Genomic DNA, 26,263 nt, shown 5'->3' on the forward strand with positions numbered 1-26,263 from the left:
ATGCCAAAACTAGTAAGGAAATCATACATGCAACTCGATACTTACAAAAAATCTCGTGGTAGCCGCTTGATCCAACTCTTCCTTGCTTGATCTTTGCTTCCTTGTCCTTCCTTTGCTTTCATTTCTCAAAAACTAGAGTGCTCCAAGAATGCTCTAAATGTGTAAGAGTATGAGAGAGAGAACTCCAAAACTGAACTGGCAAAAGGTTAAGCTAACAAAAGATGTTATTGATCCTCATAAGCCTTTTTATTAATGAGGCCTCTAGTTTCTTCAATTTCCTCTATTTTTCCTTCAATTTCTTCCTCACATGCAACCTATGACCTTTCATCTTCCTTTTCTCCCAATTTCATTTATTTTCATAAATAAAATGCCAATTAATGCCTCCTTTCCAAAGCCTTTGTCATTGCCTTTTCCAATTTCCCCTTGGCCATAATAAACCAAATGAACACCCACTAGGATGTTTTCCCAAAATTTAGCTTGGAATACGTGTCCCATTTTCCCTTATTAACTTTATTACATGAACTTTTAACTTGAGGATGTTGCAAATGATAGAACTGTCATTGAGCTAGCAAGAAAATAAAATTTTAACATTAAGACAACAACTTCAAACTCTCAAAATGCATAATCAAGGAAGAAATATAGTAACTAAGAGTGTTAAATCTCATAAGTTTTATTCAACCTCTACTTGTCTATCTCATGTAAATGCATCTTGTTGAAAACATTTGACAAAATCCATCCTTTCATTCATATATATGTAGAAGAGACTGTGGGTCTAGTTGTATGTGTTGTTTCAAAGTAATATAAATCCTTAAGAATGTGGGGGACCTTTTTATCTCAAAAATTTGAAACATCCTTTTTCAAGTATTTAATACTCAAGTTATTCACTATGACCAATTTTCCATGGACATGGTTCAATTTATTGATTGATTTATCATGGAGTTCACTATGACCTATATTTTATAATTAACTATGTGAAGTATTCAACACTTCAATTATTCATTATGACATCGTTTTTAATGAGCATCATTCATTAATGGAATTCAGTATAACCCATCCCCCGCGAACATCATTAACTAATGACCAATTATTCAAGGAATCCATTATGACCCATATACAATAAGTGTATCTAATAAAACTCTTGGGAGATTTACCCATTTTCATATGGCTCTAGCTCAAGCACATTTAACCATGAAGTTTTCCCCTATAGTCAAGTATAAAACAACTTTGACCCAAGTACACTTAACCATGGAGATCTCCCCCATAGTCAAGTTTAATATAACTTTAGCTTAAATGTGTTTAATTATAGATTCACTCCCAAATAAGCAACCCTCCTAGCTTACTACCCTATATGCAAAACTTTAGCGAGTATGCACAACCTTCTCAAGAAGTACTGGTTACTAAGTGCCAATTTTGGAGTGACGCTTGGGGCATTTGATTCATTTTTTTAGTTTTAATCCTACATCTTCACCTTGTGAGCATTCATATATTGGTGCAATGAGTTCTTAGTTCCTATTCAAGTTCATAAGAATTGAGAATTGGTGAGCGCTCATGAAAGATGGACCATATCAAATGACTTGAGTAGTATTCAATCTCATAATAAATTGAGAATTAGTGAATACTCATGGAAGATGGTTCATAGTAAATAAATTTGAGTAATATATACTCCACATAGTGAATCTCAAAAAGTGTTTTTTCTTAGAAACAAGATAAAAGAGGCCAACCAAAAGTGAGCATCATCCCTAGCTAGGTCCCGTAGTCAAATCATTGAACAAGCCTAATCATAGAACCTTTTCGAGGAGGACCAAAGTCCTCTCGAATCACCAACAAACCACAACATTGGATATGATTGACACAAAACTTGCAAGAGTGTTGGAAAAGAGCATATTCATTTGTGGACAAACTTAACCTGTTAGGCCCCTATACTACTAGCATAACCCCCTATTGTTATTAGTACAACCCCCTTATTATATTGATGTACCCATGTAGTGCCCATATTGTTACTATTGTGCCCCATAGAATCCCACTATTGTTATTATTGTGCCCTTACATTATTATTGTTATGTCGGCTTTGATTATATTATGACCCCTTAGAATCCTATATATAGAAAGGAGGTCTTTTCATTTGTATCATCGGAGAATTGTTCATTTGTGTAATGTAAAGGAGGTTGCCCCCACGAAGAGGCTAAATTCTAAGGCGTTGATCTATCTTTTCTATCTTTTTGTGAGCTGGTTTCATAACATTTGGTATCAGAGTTGTGGATTCTAGGGTTTCGCTTCTCCAAACAGGTCATCGTGGGATTTTTGCTATAACTATTTCGCTACGAAGTTTCAAAAGCTAAGAAAAAAAAACCATTTGGGACGAAATTGCACTGAACCTCGGGTCCGAATTTCAGAGCTTTTCGCGCTATATTTTTGGAGATATGATCTGAGGAAGTTGGTCTTTTTGCAGACTCCTGAATTACATTCCAAACAGGTGACCTGGGGAAAATTGTCATAACTTTCTCTCTGAGCATCAGATTGAAATTTCATAAGAAGGTACAGAAAGAGGACGAACTGTAGTTTCTTGTATATATTTTTAAGAGCCAAAGGTCGAAATAGTGACACATGGCACCTCATACAAGTTCGCTCTACTGAACTAGTCTATAATCAGGTCACTGTGGGAGATTTGGCATGACTCTTCCTTGGAGAATCCAATTTGGATCAGACTAGTGGCATTGGAAGGAGGACGAAGAGGGCTACTACAGGTCGCAATTTCAAAACTTAAAGATCCGAAAGTACAGAGTTACAGTCGTTTCAAGATCGAGCTCCTAAAATCAAGAAAAAACAGGACGAGGAAGTTTGATGGCAAGGATCGGGTAAATTGGATACTTCAGATGGAGCAATATTTTGATCTACATGGTGTACCACTATTACAAAAGGTATGTATTACATCTTCATATTTAGAACCAGATCAATTTTTATGGTATAAAGGGCTTTGTTCTCGTAAACAATTTGTTACGTGGTCAATTTTCATGGAGGAAATGATAGCACATTATGAGGATACAGAGAGCAACACCTTCTTTAGAGTAACACCAAAACAATTGGAAAGAGTAAAAGGGCTTTGTTACATAGTGGAAAGTAAAATTATGGCAACAAGGAAGTCTACCCCTCACAACTATAAAGATGGAAGTGTTGTTTCTTCTAGCCTTCCACAACCTACAAGGGTTACACCACAACAATTGGAAGAAAAAAGAGAAAAAGGGCTTTGTTACAATTGTGATAGAAAATGCACTGAAGGTCATAAGTGTACTGAGAAGAAATGAGTATGAAGAGGAGGAAGAAAAGGATCAAGAAACATCAAAAGAAGAGGACATACGCTAGGACCCAACCCTAGAGAAAGAAGAAATGAATTAGACCATATCTTGTAAAGCATTGGTAAGAATTACCACTCCTCAAAATCTCAAGATAGAAGCACATGTCAAGAAGAAAAAGGTGCAAGAAGTGAAAGATCACATCAAGAAAGAAGAAATGAATCCAACCATATCTTGTAATTCATTGGTCGGAATTACCACTCCTCAAACTATCAAGATAGAAGGGCATATCAAGAAGAAAAATGTTCAAGAAATGAAAGATCACATCGAGCATCAAGAAATGAATATGACCATATCTTGTAAAGGATTGGAAGAAATTACCACTCCTCAAACTCTAAAGATAGAAGGACACATCAAGAAGAAAAAGGTTCAAGCAGTGAAAGATCACATCGAGCATCAACAACAAGTTCTCCAACTTTTAAAGGATAACACCACTTTGGTGCAAAATCGAATGAAACAATAGGTAGATCAACATTGTAGTGAAAAATGTTTTGATGTAGGTGATTAGGTATTTTTACTGCTACATCTCAAGCAAGCTATTTATGAGAAGGAAATGTTGGCAATACTATATGCACTTAAGAAATGGCGACCTTACCGAATGGGAAGACACTTCAAGGTAAAAATGGATCATGATAGTCTTAAATATTTTTTAGAACAACTATTATCTTTAGAAGAACAAAAAAAATGGGTCACAAATATGCTGGGTTATGGCTTTGACATCATCTATAGAAAAGGGAAGCAAAATTTTGTTGCAGATGCGCTCTCAAGAAAGGATGAGGATGTGGAAGCATTGTTTTGTGCTATTTCTATTATCCAACCAGATTGGATAAATGAAGCAAGGGATGAATGGAAGAAGGACAAAGAAGTATGGCCACTTATTCAAAAGTTTCAAAAGATCCCAATTCAAACAATATTGCCAGAAATTAAAGAGGAAGGAAAAATCATATTAGAACCTGGAGCAGTCACAGAAACAAGAACCCGACAGCTACGAAATCGATCAATTTCAGAGTACCTCATCAAGTGGAAGAACTTAACCGCTGAAGATTCCACATGGGAGGACAAGAATTTTATACAGAAGCATCAAAAACTACTCAAGCGTTGAGGACAACACTTTTTGAAGGAGAGGGGCATGTTAGGCCCCTATACTACTAGTGTAACCCCTTATTGTTATTAGTACAACTGCCTTATTATATTGATGTACCCATGTAGTGCCCATATTGTTACTATTGTGCCCCATAGAAGCCCACTATTGTTATTATTGTGCCCTTACATTATTATTGTTATGTCGGCTCTGATTATATTATGACCCCTTAGACTCCTATATATAGAAAGGAGGTCTTTTCATTTGTATCATCGAAGAATTGTTCATTTGTGTAATGTAAAGGAGGTTGCCCCCTCAAAGAGGCTGAATTCTAAGGCGTTGATATATCTTTTCTATCTTTTTGTGAGTTGGTTTCATAACATAACCTTTTTTGTAAGTTCCTTTTTCCCCACTTAATTCATTATTTTGCCCCGATCAATTCAATTTTTCAAAATTTTAAGGTTTTAGGTCTTCGTAAAAAGAACCAAAACACTTTAAGGTAGAATTCTATTAATAAAGTTCCCTTCAATTAAGGTAAAACTACAAACTCCAAAAATAAGTTTTGCAAAATTGTAATAAAGTTTTCACTATAATAAGGATGGGTTTGTCCACAATCCTTTAACAATACACTAACAAACTAAATAGACATATTCCATAATAAAACATACCTAAACAAAAACCATATAAAACTTTAACTATGAAAAAAACTCCATAATTAAATCAAACAATAAATATTAAAATTAGATGAAAACTTAACTATAAAGTAAACTATATAATTAAATCAAACATCACCTAAGATAATGATTGTGTTCAACCATTTTCATTATAGAGAAAAACTTTACAATTGAACCAAACATCACCTAATATAATAAATGTCTCCATATTTATAAACATCCAAGTATGTAATAAATGCCTCCATCCTTCTGAGTATCCCCATTGTAATGAGTATGAGCTAGATCCAAACATCATAGAACCTTTGAGAGGAGGATCAAAGTCCTCCGCAATCACCAATGAACCACAATATTGGATATGATTGACACTAAACCTGCTAGAGTGTTGGAAATGAGCATATTCATTTGTGTACAAACTCGAATTTTCTTATAAGTTCCTCTCTCCCCACTCAATCAATTATTTTGCTCTGATCCACTCATTTTTTCAAAATTTTAAGATTTCAGGTCTTTGTAAAAAGGACCAAAACCCTTCCAGATAGAATTCTATGAATAAAGTTGCCCTCAATTAAAGTAAAACTACAACTCCAAAAATAAGTTTTGCAAAATTTAATAAAATTTCACTAGAACTAGGGTGGGTTTGTCCATAATCAACCAAATTAAATGAACATATTCCATAATAAAATATACTTAAACTAAAATGATATAAAAATTTAACTATAAAAAATCTCCATAATTAAATAAAAAAACAAGTAATTAAATTATATGAAAGGTTAACTATAAAGTAAAATTTATAATTAAATCAAACATCACCTAATATAATAAATATGTTTGTCCATTTTCATTATAGAGAAAAACTTCATAATTGAACCAAACATCACCAATACAATAAATGTCTCCATATTTATAAACATCCAACTATGCAATAAATGTCTCCATCCTTATGAGTATCCCAATTGTAATGAGTATGAGATAGATCCAAACATCATAAAATCTTCCAGAGGAGGATCAAAGTACTCTCCAATCACCAATGAACCACAACATTGGATATGATTGACACAAAACTTGCAAGAGTGTTGGAAATGAGAATATTCATTTGTGGATAAACTCAACCTTTCTTATAAGTTTCGTTTTCCCCACTCAATCCATCTTTTTGTCGAGATCCACTCATTTTTTCAAAATTTTAGGACTTTAGGTCTTCTTAAAAAGGACCAAAACCCTTCCGGGTATAATTCTACGAATAAAGTTCCCCTCAATTAAAGTAAAACTACAACTCCAAAAATAAGTTTTGCAAATTATAATAAAATTTCACTGGAACTAGGATGGGTTTGTCCATAATCCACCAAACAAAATGAACATATTCCATAATAAACTATACTTAAACTAAAATGATATAAAAATTTAACTATAAAAAAATCTCCATAATTAAATCAAATAACAAATAATTAAATTATATGAAAGTTTAATTATAAAGTAAATTCTATAATCAAATCAAACATCACTTAATATAATGAATGTGTTCGTCCATTTTCATTATAAAGAAAAACTTCATAATTGAACCAAACATCACCTAATACAATAAAAGTCTCCATATTTATAAATATCCAACTATGCAATAAATGTCTCCATCCTTATGAATATCCCCATTATAATGAGTATGAGCTAGATCTAAACATCATAGAACCTTCGAGAGGAGGATCAAAGTCCTCTCCGATCACAAACGAACCGCAACATTGAATATGATTGACACAAAACTTGCAAGAGTGTTGGAAACATTGCATATTCATTTGTGGATAAACTCAACCTTTCTTATAAGTTTCTTTTTCCCCACTCAATCCATTATTTTGCCTAAATCCACTCATTTTTTCATAATGTTAAGATTTTAAGTCTTCTTAAACAAAGACCAAAACCCTTCCAAGTAAAATTTTATAAATAAAATTCCCTTCCATTAAAGTAAAACTACAACTCCAAAAATAAGTTTTGCAAAATTATAATGAAGTTTCACTAGAACTAGAATAGGTTTGTCCATAATCCACCAAACTAAATGAACATATTCCATAATAAAATATAACATAAAAATTTAACTATAAAAAAAAAATTCTCCATTATTAAATCAAAGAACAAGTAATTAAATTATATGAAAAGTTAACTATAAAATAAGCTCTATAATTAAATCAAAACTGTTAGTCCATTTTCATTAGGGAGAAAAACTCCATAATTGAACCAAACAACACCTAATACAATAAATGTCTCCATATTTATAAACATCCAACTATACAATAAATGTCTCTATCCTCATGAATTTCCCATTGTAATGAGTACGCGCTAGGTCCAAACATCATTGATTCTTTATAAAGAGGACGAGCATGCCTCTAATAGGTCCATGACCATAATTCTTTTTTTTCTTCCAAAAAAAAAAAAAAAAACTGAAAAGGACGAAAATTGAAGGCATAATAAAAAAAGAGACGATAAAACATAAATGGTGTCCATTCATTTTCTTTAGTACAATATAAAGAGACTCCACTTGTAGCGAAAAATAATCCCATTATGACTTTAGAAATGGAAAGTAGTTAGGGAATTAATACCTCGTTACTAGATTTGGCAGAAGTTAGATTTGGTTTCACTAACTAGAACGCCGCTAGCTGTACTTGATGAATGTATTCCCTAGATCATCGACGATTTAGGGGTTTCCGCTTGTTTCCCCATTTTGAGAACTAAATTTAACCATGGTTAGTGAGCCCTCCAGCCAACGGAACGGAAAACAGACCCGCCCCCACTACACTTCAATGCCCGTGACGGAAAGAGCTAGTAGGTGTGCGGTCGCTGTCGCTGTCTGTAACGTGAAATTTTAGATGCCGGCGTAACAGAAAATTTCAATCGGTGCCTCGACGGTGGCTGATGCGCGCAGTTTCCGCGCAAATTTGGTGGCACTTGACGTTGAGTCGTCGGAAGGCGGAGTGATGTGAGGCTTTCGTGCAGGACCGCGCGACTGGGTTAACGGAAACGTTTAAAAGACGTCCCTCCGATGAATTCGACAGTGGAGTCCACAAAGAATGATGCGTACGTTGAATGCCACGTGTCTATAGTTTGCCCATACCTTTCAAACATACTCTGTACGCAGATCGGCGGACCTGAAAATTTTCTTCGTATAAATCGTCTGTGTTAAGGATATTTGACCATCGGTCCGAAAGATGCGACTGTCCGACTGCATCTCGTCTCCGGTAATCTTTTTTTTTAAATTTATAAAGATTGTTTTGCATTATTATTATTTATCATGTTGCGTAGAATCTGGTGAGCAGTATTATTTGTCACTTTGTGTGGAATCCCTTATGAAAATATATATTTATTGCAGAAAAGTATTTTAGGTTGTCAAATTGTGTGGAATCTGGTATAAGTGCCTGTATTTATCAGACGTATTATTTGTTAAATTGTGTGGAATCTGGTGTAAATTTATATACTTCGTGAAGAAATGTATTTATTAGCAGTATTACTGGTCAAACAGAGTGGAATCCTGTATAAATTTATCATATTTAGGAACAAATGTATTTATCAACGTTATTATCTGTCAAATTGTGTGGAGATGCGATGACTTTAATTTTTTGATAGTAGGCGGAGCGTATAGGTACGCTGTAGTAGTGTAGACTGGCATGTAGAGTACAAAGTTTAGATATTAACCTAGATTATTTTTGCTATTCGCAGGCTATCGCGTACTCATGGTGAAATGCGTACAGTTTCAAAGTAAATGGTTGATGTTGAGGTGCAGTGGCGGGGGCAGACACACAAATAGGAATCGGAGAGCGAGAGTACTGCAGCAATTGTTGTTTACTTTTTGAGCAAGACGAGGATCAAAGAAGAATAAGGAAGAGGCCGAGAGAGGGAGATTATCGTCGAGCAGGAGAGGGAAAGAAAGAAAGAAAGAAGGAAAGAATGGGGCGAGGGCGCGTCGAGCTGAAGCGGATCGAGAATAAGATTAACCGTCAGGTCACGTTTTCGAAACGCCGGAATGGTCTGCTGAAAAAGGCGTATGAACTTTCAGTGTTATGTGATGCAGAGGTAGCACTGATAATATTCTCAAGCAGAGGAAAACTCTATGAGTTCGGAAGCGCCGGGTATGGTATTGAAATCTCTGGACTTTTTTCTGGGATTTTGTGTTATAATATTAGAGTTGGAGAAGGCTGTGAGGGAGAGAAGAGAGGTTGTAAAGTTTATTCCGTGATTTGTTTTAAAGGAAAATCTTAAATTAGCTAAAACTTTTGTGCACGTTCAAAAGGCCTTTAAATTTTCTCTCCAGTTGAGAGTATTTTGAGAAAATAAGTCGAATGCGCCTGGGAGCCACACAATTGTAGCAAGCTTCAGTTTATTTTCAAAGCATTTCTCCGAATAAGCTAGAAATGCTAAGAATTTTGTGAATCGGTAAAGCATTTGTAACATATAGCGCAGATATGAAAAAAATAAATAATTTATCGGTAAAGTGCTTGATAAGATAATCTAGACAAGTTAAATCTTCAATATTGCCTGTAAGACACTTGGAAACATCGGTAATTCTATCAATATTTAATGTATTGTCGACAGCACAAAGTCCATGCTCGAAACGAGCATAACCCTGCGTAGACTAAAGAAACCGTCACTGAAGTATTTTGACAGGGTAGATAATCTTGTTGAAGGTCTCCAGCCACGCAGAATGAGCTAATCCTTTGACAAGTAGGGCTTTGCTGCGTCTTATTTGCCTTTAAATTGATAAGCTTGTTTGATACGACTTATCAAGCGAAAACTTTAGATACCTCACCTTTGTCTTTCAACAAAATCAAAATATTTGAGCCAAATTTCACAGCCGATTCTAGTGTTTCAGCAATTTCTCCGTTTTGAATCAAATCTAAAGTGAAAGTCAAGGCACAGCAGGAAAATAGCACATTTACATGTCGGCAATTGCTGAAACGCCAGTTGTTAAGATTTGGCGATATTCCTTTCTTAACTGTGTTAAAGGCCTTTTCGACAACATGCGTGCGAAGCTTTGTCTCGTCACATATCACCACCGGTACTCATAGGACTAAATACAGAGTCCAGGCTATTGTGCACCTTCTCTGCAAACCCTAACCAAGCTATTAACTCCGTCTTCCAGTCTTTCCAGTAGTTTCACGTGTTTGCTTTGCTTTTCAGCGCACTGTACAGAAGTACTGGCAGAATCGACGAATAATGCAAGATGACTTCACAGACATAAAAGTGTTTGGCCATACCCATTAGCCTTCTGAATAAACAGGGCAGAAATTGCTTATCTGAAAATTATTAACTAGCTTTCAAATTGTTTAGAAATTTTTTTGGCTAAATCACATAATTGATCATTTGTCTACGTCTTTCGAACCAACTAGTGTGGTTCATCGTCAGGACAAGTTGAAGATACAGATCCAGTATAGCGAGTTAAATAGTCCAAGCAGAGACTCCAACGGTTAAAAAAACTAACGACTATTTTTCAACTTAAGGACCCAGTCAAACCCTTCAAATTGTTTAGCTTTCAAATTTTCATTTGCATTGCGGAAAATGCAAATTCTGCCCGAAACCATTGTGTGAGAACTGTCATATAGTCTGAACAAAATCAGAAAGTGAACGCCTCAGATCATATGTGAATACCACAAGTATGACGATTCTTGATGCCTCTGATGTCAATAGAACCCCTTTTTATGTCAATAGAACCCCTTTTTTTTCACAGGTCGCACAGGAATTCTTGCTTTATGCCTCCTCTGCCAATAGAACCTATTTTTTCTTCTCAAGAGAGGGTTACGGATTATCTATAAGCAATTAAGTAAGGCCACCAAAACCTTGATTGCGAAAACATTGATTTTGGTATACGCTGTCAAAGTAAAGCAACCCCAAACCCTGTGTATTTAATTTGGATGGATAATTAAAAATGCTTAAACCTGGATTGCGAAAATTTTGGTTTGAATATTTTTATGGAGAGTATCAACATCTGTATGATATATAAAACTTATATATATAAAAGATAGATTAAAAATTAAAATTAAAATTTTGGAAATAAAATATTTTTACGAGAGAAACCAATTGTAATCCACCATGTTGAAAAAACATATGTATGATAAATAAAATTTAAATTAATAAATTATATATATATATATATAAAATGATTAAAAAATAAAATAATATATTTTATAAAAATATGAAATATATATAAAATTAAATTTATGTTAAAATAATTTTGATATTAATAATAATTAAATTATATAGATGTATTAATATAATGATATAAATAAATGTTTTTCATGTAATTTTTAAATAAAAATTTTAAGATTATCAAATGATAAATAAATTATTTAAATTATTTATATAATTGTTAATTGGTTTTAGATGAGTTTATTATTAAAAAATTTATTATATTTATAATGAGTTTATTATTGAAGAATATATTTACATTTAGGAATTTATCTAGTTTCGGTTGAAATTTAAATAAATAAAAATAAAATTTAAATAAAGTATAATAAATTTAATATATAAAGAAATATATTCCTGTGTAAATAAATAGTTTAAACATTTCATAAGTTTTTTATTTACTTTCTGCTCAAATCAGGTTATATAATTTTTGTTAAGATCTTGAATTTAAGTGGTTTAAAATGTATTTTTGAGTATATATAACTTGTCTAAAATGTATTTTTCAGTGTATAAATAATTTTAACTATTTAGAAAATCCCTAAAATACTAGATTTTTGTAAATTACATTACTGAAACTTAAAATTTCAAAACTTCTTTACCAAATTTCTAAAATTAAAGGAAATAATTACCTTAACAAAAAAAAACCAACATTTAAACTTCCTTATTTAATATATTTCTATTTACAAATATATTTTATTACATAATATTTCGTTAAGTTCACAAAATACATTTTTATAATCAAATAGTTAAAATTAATATTATATATATATATATATATTAGAATTAAAAAAATATAAATTTTTTATTTAAAAATATAGATTTGAATTTGTTAAAATTTCATTACATGTTAATCTAATTTTCCATTCATTATAATCTATGCTATGCTAAACATGCCATTTTACTATTTAATTTAATGTATAACTTAGTAACACGTGGTGGAGGTTACTATTCAATGTGGTGAGAAAGAATGTATAGATGAATTAAATGGTCTTTATAGGTAAATGCCAGTTGCGTGCAAATACCTACATATGAAGAAGAATAAACAGGCCATCTGGCACCAGGTTTTTATGTTTTTATGGGTGATTTTTTGATTGTAAGTTTATATAATTATTAAAGTGTGATTTATTATATTTATATTTAATTTTTTTTGGTCAAATAATTTATTATTTATTGAAATGATTTTTTTTCTTTGCATTTTTATTAATCAGGTTTAAGATAAGTAAACAATTCTATTGTAAAGATAAACTGTTTTATGGGGCCCGAGTGAAATAATGTTTAAGCTACTTGGAAAGCTTCTTCTTTACAGGTGAGTAACTAATTCTACTTGCTCGGAGAGAATGGCAGAGATAGCTGTTTTATTGGCTTCCAGGGTAAAGCATATTTAAGCTATTTGGAAAACTTGTTTACAGTTTTTGAATGCCAACTAGGTAAAACATTTAGAAAAGGGGTTTAGTTTTTGAAAATTTTGAATCTTTTTCTTTATTACTATATAAATGAAGGTGGGAGAAGTGTGGAGTAGGGGTGAGGGTAGAGACTAAAAATTGTAGAGTTTATAAATAAATTAAAGTGAGAGAAGTATGGACTCTGGAGTAGGGTGAGAGTAAGGTGAGAGTAGAGACAAATTTGTGAAGTTTATTTCGTAGGGAAAAGAGAGAGAGGGGTGTGGAGGTTTGCTTTGACGCCAAAACTTGCAGGTATTGGTAAACATTACAATCCAGTAACTAGGATCCCTAGGGTGGAAATTACGGATTCTATAGAGGTGCGGTGATTCTTCCAACAAGGGGTTGCAAACCCTTGAAATTTTCAATTCTTTTCAGTGTATTATATAAATGAAGGTGGGAGAAGTGTGGAGTAGGGGTGAGCATAGAGACGAAAAAATTGTGGAGTTCATAAATAAATTGAAGTGAGAGTAGCATGGACTCTGGAGTAGGGTGAGAGTGGAGACATAAATTTGTGAAGTTTATTTCGTTCTCAGGGGAAAGGAGAGATAGGGGTTGCAAACAGGAGAGCTGGGTCCAAGCTCTGATACCATGTGGAGGTTTTCCGTTAACATTACAATCCAGTAACTAGGATCCCCAGGGCGGGGCGGAAATTAGGGATTCTTCCAACAAGGGGTTGCAAACGCGTGAAATTTATCCTTTTCTGTGTTATTATATAAATGAAGGTGGGAGAAGTGTGGAGTAGGGGTGAGAGACGAAAAAATTGTGGAGTTCATAAATAAATTGAAGTGAGAGAAGCATGGACTCTGGAGTAGGCTGAGAGTGGAGACATAAATTTGTGAAATTTACTTCGTTCTCAGGGGAAAGGAGAGATAGGGGTTGCAAACATGAGAAGTTTATTTTGATATTTTTTAAAATTTAACTTTAGATTAAATTTTTTCTAAAAAATTATAGAAATTTTGGTAAGATTTTGATAAAATCAGGTAGGGATTCGTGTAAATCTAAGTTATAGTTGTTAAATTTCAAGATCTTGGGTGCCTAAAAGTTTTTGATGGTGCTGAATCTATTTCCACTATCAAAAATATAATTCAAACACCTTAATTTTTTGATTTTTTTAATCCAGATTCTAACCACTTTTAACTATCTAAACAATTCCTTATCTAAACAATTCCTTAACCTAAATCTCATTTTTCAAAACCTTGTCCTTCAAGTTCACAGGCCTTGGCCTTTTGGCATGGAGAGTATTTTGAGAAAATACTCTAAATACGGCCCAGAAGCACACAATTATCCCGAAGTTCGTTATTTTTGCAAAGCATTCCCAACGTATAATGTTGGGATGAAGGGTCTACCGTTGATAGTTTAAATGAGTAAAGGGTATTGGCTTTATATTCGACCGTCTCTGATACTTTGTCATTTATAAAAATAAATTAATTATAATATAACATTTCAAACAATTAATTATAATATGTATCTTCAATGTTGCATATATTGCACTGAGAAAAATCGATAATTCTATCGATCACTGTATAGATAATTCTTTAATTCTATCGATCACTGTATAGATAATTCTTGAAGGTAATGTAATCCAGGGTAGATTGAAGAAATCATCACTGAAGTAGTGGAAAGACTAGCTTTTGTAAAAGATCTGGAGCTATGCAGACTAAGGCGGTCTCTTAAGTAGGGCTTTGTTGAGTCTTGTTAGACTTTATAGTTAAAGAAGTTCATGATAAATTTCCATACTGTTGTATCGTGGAAAACTTCAATAGTTTGCCTTTATCAAGGTCTTATATAATATACTATGCTTCAACACTATTTATCTAGCGAAAACTTTGGGCAGCTGCTCCTACCTCTGGCCGTCCTTATTGGTGATTGCTGTGAGGATTGGCGACGTTCCTTTCTGAACTTTGCTAATGCCTTTTCGCGCACAAGCGTGCGAAGCTTTGTTCTGTCACATGACACCGCTGAAATCACGAGACTTACTGACAAAAGTCATTTAAATGCGGTCTCTGCTAATGTCTCTACAATTCTAACTACGCTATTAGCTCGGATTTTACGTCTTACCACTTACCAGTAGTGTCACGTGATTGTTCCGTTTTCACCGTTCCGCAGAGAATACTCTATGAATGATGGAAAATAACTTTATAAACAAAACTTCTCTGCATTTTTGAACGAGGAATAACCATTTGACCAGACAATGCAGAAAAACGTATTTTTTTTACACTTATCTAATTTTAAGAAAATAGGACAGTGACCTCCCACATCAACATTTTCCTATTGTAATTTATTATCTAATCTCCCTACAAAAACCCACCTTTACATGAAAATGAAGAGCTGGCGTCTCCTACATGAAAATGGAGAACTGGTGTCTCCGGGTGGGAGGATTGGGTGGTTGTCTAGATGCTATTCGTCTACCTGGTTTCAAATTTCAAATCTTATTGGGACACTATGATTTTTCACAGTAAAGTTGGAAGTAGTCACTAGATTTCATCCCTAGGCCTCGTCCATATTATTGTGATGAATTACCAATTCACTACTGTTTAAAAATTACCAATTCACCATTGTTTAAAAAAAATAGAAAACCAGCCTGCAATGACCTTCATTCAATATGAGCACATCTCACAGTGATAATTAGAAAAATGGAAAACCAGCCTGTAGTGACCTCCATTCAATATGAGCACAATCTCACAGTGATAACTCTAATGCCAGAAATCAAACGCTAAGATCACTGGTATGTTAGTAATACTTGGCCTTATTTCTATTGGTTTATGGCAGGCTTTGATTTAGATACATAAAGTCTTCCAGTATTTTGTGTTCGATGATCTAAAACACTGAATATTAGATTGGAAATGGGCATGTTAGCCGTTATGCACGACCTCACTGACGGTTTATTTTCCCGTGTCGTTAAATTTCTGTTTTTCAAAAAACATTTTAAGCATAAAAACCAAAAATTAAATTGCACATGACGTGCATGATGTAATAGTTGGGGCGGATGGCTTTAGCACCCCTCAGCCATGTTCGATTCCTGGAAAGGTGCATATTTGATGACCTCCACGCTATGGAGATGTTTAAACGATATTTGTAACGGCTATGCTGTCTTCGACCATATGATGATTTCTCTCTTGAAAAAAACAAAAATTAAACAAAAATTAAATGACACTATGATTAACAAAGTTCTGTTAACATATAATATAATATATAGGAGTGGTCTAATTTAAATGACACTCTAATTCACGAAGTTTCCGACGAAATTAGTTTATAAACCATAGGAGTGGTCTAATTTAAATGACACTCTAATTCACGAAGTTTCCGACGAAATTAGTTTATAAACCACATATTATAATGCACAATTAGCATGTTTGGATAACAGCAGTAAATTGCACATATTCTCACCCCAGGATGTGTTATGAGGCTGCAGAGATGCTAAAGAAATCAAATAGCACTAAACTTGTAGGTTTAATTTGGACCTTCTTTCAAATTTCAATTAAGAGCTATTACGTTCCACCATTCAATTTTCAATTAAGATAAAGGACTAGTTTTACTTAATAATGAGAAGGAAAAATTAAAAAGTAATGATAAAGATAGTAACAACATACAAGATTTTGGATTTAAGAGATCTGTGGCTTGTGTTTTTTGAATCAGTGATCGGAGAATCCACAGTTTGAACATCTTTATACCAACGTTTCAAATCCCAAGTGGGATCCATCATCAGGGTTGAATCCACAGTTTGAACATCTTTATACCAACGTTTCAAATCCCAAGTGGGATCCATCATCAGGGTTGAAGAATGATGAAGCAAGAAGAGCAAAAAACCCTAATAAATACTAATTTATTAGGGTTTTTTTGCTCTTCTTGCTTCATCATTCTTCAACCCTGATGATGGATCCCACTTGGGATTTGAAACGTAAAGATGTTCAAACTGTGGATTCTCCGATAACTGATTCAAAAAACATACAAGATTTATCTAAAAAAATTTAAGATAATTATTATTATTATTGATTTAATAATATAATAATAATTATTATTATTGATTTAAAAGCGGTTATTAAGTTGGTCAACACCTTGGCTTTCATCAAGCAGGCTAAGGTTTCAACTTTAACACATTATAGGGAGTATCTTTAAAGTTTTTAAAGGTTTTAAGTACATGTAATACTATGGGCCACCTATACAATGAGTCAACCAACTGTGAATATAACAATTTTGACTCATTTATCCGATCAAATTTACTTAACAATCCTTCGTTAAACTTCTTTTGAGAAATTATGCTCCTATTCCCTATCACCCAGGTTGCAACCATGGGTAAACATGCCTAACAAGTGTTACAATGGTACGCAGATTTATATATAATTTAAACAAAATATTTCAAATTTTTTTTTCTAGACACTTATTCTGCCATTCTATTGCCTGTGGACTTGCTCACACTGCTGGCTCTTTCCATGCACCTTCATCGCAACCAACATCCTGATATGCTTTGGTCTTTGTCTCTGCATCTGCTTGCTAAACCAATTATCTCATGTAATCTCAACGCTAGTTGTCCATGCATTGCTCTTGGCCTCTTCACAGCTTGATCAAATCGAACACTACAGTTATTTCTTCACCAACAACAACTTCTCATTTTCGGTCCTGAGTGAGAACCGGGTTATTGTTTGTTGGATTTGCTTTCCTCCACAATCCGTGTTGAGTGTGGGTTAAGGGAAAAGCTTAAAAGAGGGTAGAGGGAGGGTAGTGGAAAACTGCTTGGGATATGTAGAGATTTTGTGTTGGGTTGGTTTTCCATCCCAACTGGAGTCAGAAACATTTGGGACCATGGTTTTGGATTTTGAAAACTTTGCGGCTTTTTTGGGCTTTTGTTTATGATTACAAATTAGAGTAGGAGAACCGCTGATGAGAAGTTTGTGTTATTAGAGTGGGATAACCGCTGATAAGAAGTATGAGGGAGGGGAGACCTCAGACTGATCTGAAGTTTACTCTGAGATTTTTATAAAGGAAATCCTTGAAGTAGCTCAACCTTTTGATAATGTTCAAAAGGCTTTTAAGTTTTTTAACTTAAGCCCAATACGCCCGAGCAGAACACAGGTGTAGCAAAGCTTATGTGTATTTGCAAGGAGGTCGGGGAATAAGGTAGAAGTGTTCATAATATGGAGAAATTGGATATATATATATATATATGTATGTGGCGAAATTGGATATATATATATATATATATATATATGGGGCTTATATTTAATATAGTTTTTTAAAAGAATTTTAAAAGTATTTATTATAAAATATTTTTTATTTTTATTTTTGATATTTAGTGGAATTGGCAATGGTGGTGATATCATATTCTGCGTTATATGGGGTCAAATCCCACTTATAACCCGGGGAGAAACCGCCCATCCGGCAAGAACAACCCTCAGGTTAAAACGAGACTTGAACTTGTGACCTGTACAACGGAACGAACGACTTAATAGATCGTCCGCTAGCCACGAGAGTAAATCCCTGCGCGCATTTATTATAAAATATTATTCATAATATAAAATATAAATAATTTAAATTTGATATAAAAAGTTTAAATGTAAATAGTATAATTAAGTCTTTAAATATATTAATTTTAGTTATAGAAGTTTTATAGGATTATGTGAAATTTAATATTTAAAATATTATTATGTTATTATTCTTATTATTATTATTAAATAATATATATAGTTTTACATTTATATTTTAGTTATAGAAGTTTTATAGGATTATGTGAAATTTAATATTTAAAATATTATTATGTTATTATTATTATTATTATTAAATAATATGTATATTATTATTATTAAATAATATGTATAGTTTATATAAATGTAAGAATAATTTTTTTAATGTTTAATTATTATTATATATATTTTTTTAAATTTTAATATTTTAATTTAATAAATTGATTTTAAATTAATTATTTTTCAAAAATTTTAATAGTTTAATTTAATTAATTTATTTTAAAATAAGAAAGTTAGCATAATGTTAAATTGAGATTTTAATATAATCAAATATTTTTGAAGATTGTATTTGTGGGTATATAACTTTTATTAAGAAATAGGAAGAAACAAAAGTATATTAGAAGTTAAGTAGAAGTTAAAAAAACAAAATTAGGATGTGTAAAGAGGATAATAACAAAAATAAAATAATATATTATAATAATAATATAATTTTAAGGTTACATATTAAATTGGTGTATGAGATTTTTTTTGTTTGTGGAAGAAGGGATTTGTTTCCCACAACTATTTCAGTGCTAAAGTTTAAGGAGGTGTATATACTTTATCTCTTTTGGATTTGACCCTGTGACCTCTTAGGATGAAACAAATGTTCCTATAGGTTTATTTTGACTAGTTGGATAGAATCATTGTTATCTTCCCTACCCAAGTTTAATTCCCACAAATGACATATTGAGCTCAAGGAGAAGTACTTTTGGCTCTTCTATAGTAACTTGGATAATTATAATTTATGTGTCCACACACATGGAATAACTTACGCATGCTCTTTCAAAAAATATAAGCTTCATAAAATGCCAAATAAAAAATCCAAACCAATACTTCTTATAGGTTTTTTACATAAAATAACATGTCATCATTTATCAAACCATCTTTGGTATACTCAACTTGTAAAGGAATTTAGAGAAAAACAAAAGAGCATAAATGAATTGGTGGAATTCCACATGCTTATGCTTCCAAGTGATGTGGCATCCAATGCATACTAGAAGTACTGAGGTGCACATCCTATCCTCATAGCTTCTAGCATTATCAAAGGACTACTTCAAACAAGTGCAACAATATGAATAGTTTGAGTGTTATCATAATCCTAGATTAGGTATGTAATATACTTCTACCACTACTTTTGTGCACATCCAAGGAATTTGATTGACATAACATCCCCCAAATCCTACATCTTGATACACTAGGCACAACTCTAGCCTTGCATGGGATGTTATCTTTTTGATTTGTTGCCCACCACCAATTGATGATGATAGATCAAGGTCACAAGTGGCATATGTGGCACAAAAAACCTTCTAATAGTGTGGAGGTCTAACCATAGTGTGCAACACATCTTAATGGTGTCAATATCCCACTAAAGACCAATGATTCCGTAAGAGGATTTACGTAGTGATTAAAGGCTTTGTTCATGGTTATTGACTCTAAGAAATTTTGTCATGGCCTAAGGTCCTTGTTTTGCTTCCTTGGCCATAGTAGAGGTCTTGAGACCCATTTTTATTATGTAAGACATACTAATGGTGTACATATTCCTAGTGGGAGGCCTTGTTCATTGCCATTGAGCTAAACAAGTTTTGTTTAGGGCTTAAAGACTTTATTTTCCTTCCTTGGCCATGTTATAGGCCCCAAGCCTCATATGTGGTGCAAAAATCCTCATAATAGCACTCATACCCATCACCTAGAGGCCAAATCTCCCTTAGAGAGGGATCCATGTGGTGTTTCAAAGCCTAGTTCATTGTTGTTGATCTCAAGCAGCTTCATTTAGGGGGAAAGGCCCTTGTTTTCCTCCCTTGTCCATGGTATAGGTATGAGACCCATTCTTATAGTGCAAAACATGTTGATGGCACCTATCTTCCCAACTAGAGGCCAAAGATCCCATACACATATCTTATGGTTGTTCAAGGATTACTTCCTGAAACTTGATCCTAAGAGCATCCAAATAAGGCTTGACCACCTTTGGTTCCTTTTGTGATCATGATCAAGGCTTTGAGTGCAATATGTCTTGTGCAAAACCTATTGATGGCGCTAAGGTCCAACCCAAATGCCCTTAAGACCCAACTATGATGTGCAACACTACCTAATAAAACCTATATCCTACACCAAGGATCAAGATCTCTTAGAGAGGATCTATGTGGTAGTTTGAGACCTTGGCCCTTGAGCTTAAGAAGCTTATTTTAGGGCTTAAGGCCCTTGTTTTGTTTCCTTGACCATGGTAGATGCCTCGAAACCCATTTTTATTGCATAAAACATTCTATGGCATCCATATTCTAAATCAAAATTCTTGTTTTTGGTTGTTTAGCTTGAGAAGATTTTTTTAAGGCGTAAAGCCTCTATTTTCCTCTATAGGCCATGGTACAGGCCTTGAGTCCCATACCTTGTGGGAAAAGCCTCCTAATGGCATCCATATCCCACCTAAAGGCGAATGATCCATTAAAGAGGATCTATGTGATTGCTTGATGCATATTTCATAGCCTTTATGCTCGAAAAGCTTCATTTAGGGCCTAAGGTCTTTGTCTATTTCTCTTAGAATTATACAAAACCCAATACCCGTTCTTATCATGCAAAACATACTAACACTGCCCATATTCCTAGTGATAGGCTAAAGTCTGCCACTATAAAGATCTTGTTTGGTTGTTTCAGGACTACTTCATGAAGCTTGATCCTAATATGATTTGTATAGAGCTTTATCACCTTATGTTTTAACCTTGACCATGGTCAAGTACCATACATAGTGAGAAAAACCTCCTTATGGCATTGAAGTCCAACTCAAAGGCCCCAAGACCCACTTGTGGTGTGCAAAACCTCTCAATTATACCCATCACTGATTTTGGAGGCCATCCTTTAGAGGTGATCTGTATGGTGTTCCAAGGCCAAATTCATAACCATTGAGATTGAGAAACTCATTTAGGTCTAAAGCCCTTGTTGTCCTCCCATAACCAGGGCAAAGCTCCCAAGATTAATTCTTATTGTGCAAATTATGTTAATGGCTCCCACATTCCCATTGGGAGATCTTGTTCATGGCCATTAGCCATGAGGAGCTTTGTTTAAGGCCTGAGGCCCTTATTTTCCTCCCCAACCATGATTTAGGCCTCAAGTATCATACGTGGTGTGAAAAGCATTCTAATGGTGCCCATATGCCACTTGGAGGCCATAAATTCCTTGGAGAGGAACTATGTGGTTGTCCAAGGCCTAGTTCATAACCCTTAAGCTCGAAAAGTTTCGTTTAGGGTGTAAGGTCTTTGTTTTCCTCCCCTGATCATGTTATAAGCCTCGAAACCAAGTTTTATTGTGCAAAACATATTAATAATATCCATATTCTTGATTGGAGGCCAAAGGTCTTGTGTGGTCGTTTGAGGACCACTTTGATCTATAGAGGCTTCAGATAGGGTCTAAGCACCTTAAGTTGTTTTTTTATCATGATCAAGGTTTTAGTGCCATATGTCATGCATAAAACCCCTTGATGGTGTTGAGGTACAACCCACAAAACCTGAAATCCAATTGTGGTGCACAAATCCTTCTAATGGTGACCACATCTCACTTGTAGACTAGGTATCCCTTAGAAAGGATCAATGTGGTGGTTTGAAGCCTTTTTCATTGTTAAACTTAAAAAAACTTTGTTAGTATCAAAGACCTTTGTTTTTCTCCCCAACTATAATAAAACTCTAGAAGCTAGTTTTTATATAGTAGAAGTCTAGAGGCTAGTTTTTATATTATAAAAAATAATGAACGATAATAATGAGAACTTCACTAAATTCTCATCATAATCCTATCCATTATAAGCTATTCCAAAATATACCTTTTTCTTATAAAACAATGAAGAATAAATGACCTATTAACACATACACAAAATCAATGAAAACTAAATGACCTATTAACTCAAAGAATTTAATGTACACATATTCCATGGAAGCCAACTTGAGAGACGACTTGGCAAGTTTGAGTGATAGTTAAAAAAGACACATGCCAATGTAAAAGAAATTTGTGCAATGGCTGTATACACTGAACTTGAGAATACGATAAATCCATTCAAATAAAAAATATATTAATAAAAAATAGTTAATAGAAACGGTCAAGTACTTGCAGCCCAGACGAGTTAAGTCTTCAATATTGAATATATTACACATTGGAAAATTCAGTAATTTTGTTTTGTCTTTAATGTAATGATGATAATACACTTCGCATTTCATGAGTAGTGGAGAGCCGTAATCTCGTAAACGGTTTGAAAATGATCCGTAGCTGCCCTGCCTTTTCTTCTGGCAGTCTTTATCGGAAAACCTGAAGCACCGGTTTCGGGCAGGAAGCGACTTACATCAAAGGCATTTAGGGCACCACTGTCCTGGATATTTGTTGTCCTTCTGAGAGGCCAGCTGTCAAAGTTGGCCATGTTCCTTTATGAGCTGTGACCACATGCATGCGAAGGTTCCTTCTGTCATTTGACACCACCTACTCTCATTGATTGCACGGTTGATTTGAAATGGAGTTTTTATCTTTGAAAACCCTAATGACGCTATTAACTCCCGTATTACCAGTAGTTTCACGTGATCGCCCTGTTTTTCATCTCTCTGCACAGGAGTACGGTCAGAAAACTAGGAATGGTGAAAATAACTTCATAAATAAACCTTCTGGGCTTCTCTGTCTTTTTCCATACGGATTAACCTTTTGAACAGACCACGCAGAAAACGCATTGTTTAAATAATATTCACTGACTTTCAAGTCTTCATTTGCACGTTGCAAGTTGCAACAGCAATAATGATACTTAAACGTCCATTGATTATGGGCATCAATCAATGACATCAAGGGTAGGAAAAAATTGAAGAATTACTTAAAAATCACTTTATCATAAAATTTTAACTTTAATTTTTAATTTTTAATTTTAACTTTACATAATATTTCATAACTATTAATTTAACTATACTTTAATTAGCATTCACATTTAATATGCATTTTTCATATAATTTAACTATGCTTTAATTAACTATTAATTTAACTATAATTAGCATTCACATCGAATATGCATTTTTGATATAATTTAACTATGCTTTAATTAACATTCACATTCAATATCCATTTTCCCCGTTCTAACTTTTAACTTCTATCTTCCGGCCACATAAAAATGACTCTGTTTATTTGAATATAGCTTTAACTTTTACGGAGGCGATGTCTAGAGTATATCAATGTCGCTGTTTAATTTATCATCTTCCTGGCATACAAAAATGAATGCCTATCTGTAGATGGATTTGGCGATGTGGTAGGTAATAACATGAGATAGGAACACAATTTTAATTTTTTTTATAAATGGTAAGACAAGTGTTTTTAGCTTTCAAGTCAATGTATCAATTTTTTTAGTTTTTATTTTTATTTTTTATTTTTATTTATTTATAACATGTTTGGTTATTTACATACATATTCTCTGTTTTTGTTTTTTTAATAAAAATAAATAATAGGCTTTCTGTACCCAATACATGAAAGAGATATTTTCACTTAATTTTATATTAACTTTTTAAAAATAAATGTCAATTAATTAATGAAAATAAATAATAATATTGAATATGTTTACTCAATTAAATTTTTTAACTATAAATCTATCAAGTATCTAAAAGAATCAATTTTTTTTTAGAGTGAAAAGAACTTTGATCCCTCTAGAAGAGTTAAGATGGATCTAAGTTTGTGAAGTTTAGATTGTGTAACTCCAGTAATTATATAAGATACCATTTTTAGTTAAAATTAATTAAATTAAAAATTTAAAGATTATTCCAAAATCTAGATGAGGGAAGTTAATTGTTTGACATAGTTGGTATGGAAAAAGTTGTATTGAATATTTGACTTCCAAAAAATTCATATGATAAGAAATATAAATCAAACCACAATCAAATGATATGGATAATTAGGTTTTATTATGGGTTTGGAGTATGTTTTAAAATTACACTGTTTTTGTTTAGTTAAGAGCTAGTGTTTTTTGGACTTAAGGAAACAGGGTAACAGCCCAAGACCAGACACATGGAGTTAAAGACCCAAAAGTATATGGAGTCAAAGTCGACCTTCTTAAGGATTACAATCTAGTAATTCCAGATAACATAATTTTCCTTGAATAACAGTAATGAGTTAACTTGCCTCTAGCAATCAATGATGATTAGCTCCACTATTAATTTAAAAAATCAATTATAATAAGTTTTCCCATTATTTTATAAAATAAAAATAAAATTAAGTTATATTATAAACATTTTATATATTATTGGAGGGAGCATTATGCTTGGACGCCGAAATTTTTGGCGTGAAACACATTCCGGGGAATAAGAACATGTTTGATAAGAGCAGCAAATTGCATCCCAGGAGGTATTATCAAGGCTGGAGAGATGAATCGAATGCAGAAGCAAGATCCCCAAGGAGATATTCACTGGATGCGAGAGAAGAGGAAGACGCAGGCAGCATGAAGGAGATGGCAGCGGGGAGATGTGTCGGGAGTGTACGAGAGCTAGTGTGTGCGAGAAAGGCTCGGACAAATGTCGCGATGGTAATAGCGGGGACGCGGCCTGTGATAATCCGTATCGGACGAACATAATGGGTCGAGCATGTGATATTTGTCTGTACAGAACTGTTAGATGTCTATGTACAGAAATTTACAGGTGCATACACACTGCATGTTTGTGACATTCATTGCAGTTACGTGCAGTGTACATATCTTTACATTTTTGTGTATATAAATTGAAGAGCGTATTGAGTTATCGTACATGCTTTACAGTTTGAACGTTGATGTGTATTATTACGGAAGGCGTGCACTGAGGTTTAAGTAAGATTTATGAAAACATAACACTCTTAAACTGAAGTGTCCCGAGAAGAAGAGAAGAGTAGCTTTGGGATGGAAAAAGAGGAAGTTGTGCTTAGAATCTTGCGAGAAGCCGCAGAAGGTGGGCAGGTATGTTGTAAGATATTTGTTTTGTACAGTTTAGTGAGAGAGGAGTTGGTCGTCCTGTAGGCACCGAGGCTTTGGTCATATGTGGCAGACGTCGTTTGGAGAGATATATTAGTTGTGATTGTGAATGATATCCAAAGAGGTGGCTTAGCATATGTCCGTGGAGGGGAGTTGAGAGTCGAGACTTGACAGCGACGTTGAGACGGTTGGGGGTGTGAGAATGTGATACGACTTCTTAAGAGGGGAGTTCTCCCTCCTCCTTTTTGAGTGGCCGTAGGTACACTTTAACGTGGTATCTCACATTTGAGTGGCTGTAGGTACACGTCAACATGGTATCTCATATTTGAGTAGGCTTTAAGGACACTTCAACATGGTGTAATGGGAAGATGGCAAAGAGGGTGGTTTTTGTTCACTAGTAGTGACAAATTGATTGGGCTAGTTGTAAATCTTCTTTGCATGTTTTCAGTTCCAAGTGGAGAGCGTTTTGATTTCAAGTTAGACTACCTACCGATTGTTTCATCTTTTTCCACTAGCACAATGCAACCTGGACGCCGCCATTTCTAGGACAATAATGCTAGGTTAGAAAACGGGCAAGATATTAGAATGGTAAATTAGACAGAAATTACATTCACAAGGCTAAATTGGGCATTGGAGTAGAATTGTACAACCCGAAGCATGTTCCATTGAGAGGGTTAATAAGGAGATGTTTACAGAGAAGCTTTTAGCATAAATAATATTTAAGAGGTTGTGTTTTTTAGGTTAGAGTTTAGGATGATATTTAGATATTTAAGAGTTAGTTAAGTTTAATTTGGTCTATGTGTTTATTAAGTAAAAATGTATTTTTTAGTGTGTTTTTTTAGGATGCATTAGTTGCATTATGATAGGATGGTCACTATATGTTCTAGACATAGAGAGATTAGATTAATC

The 26,263-nt window shown here is 33.7% G+C and overlaps 1 protein-coding gene across 2 annotated transcripts in view; it reads left to right on the top strand.

The window, feature by feature from the left end:
• Positions 1–7,690: 7,690 nt before the first annotated feature.
• LOC149212045 (MADS-box transcription factor 6-like) overlaps positions 7,691–26,263 on the top strand; it is a 179,009-nt gene continuing 160,436 nt past the window's right edge. The window contains exons 1-2 of one of the 2 annotated variants that reach the window (XM_089391660.1): positions 7,691–8,320; positions 8,799–9,208. In XM_089391660.1, coding sequence (XP_089247786.1) covers positions 9,027–9,208 — 182 coding nt within the window. In that variant the 5' untranslated portion in view covers positions 7,691–8,320; positions 8,799–9,026. Of the gene's footprint in view, positions 8,321–8,585; positions 8,722–8,798; positions 9,209–26,263 lie in introns of those variants that run through there. The other variant, XM_089391661.1, reaches the window with a different exon arrangement.

This window comes from Pinus tabuliformis, chromosome 1_1, assembly GCF_031772625.1.
Source record: "Pinus tabuliformis cultivar Carrire ecotype Pingquan chromosome 1_1, CPIR1, whole genome shotgun sequence".
NCBI classification, from domain to species: Eukaryota; Viridiplantae; Streptophyta; class Pinopsida; order Pinales; family Pinaceae; genus Pinus; species Pinus tabuliformis.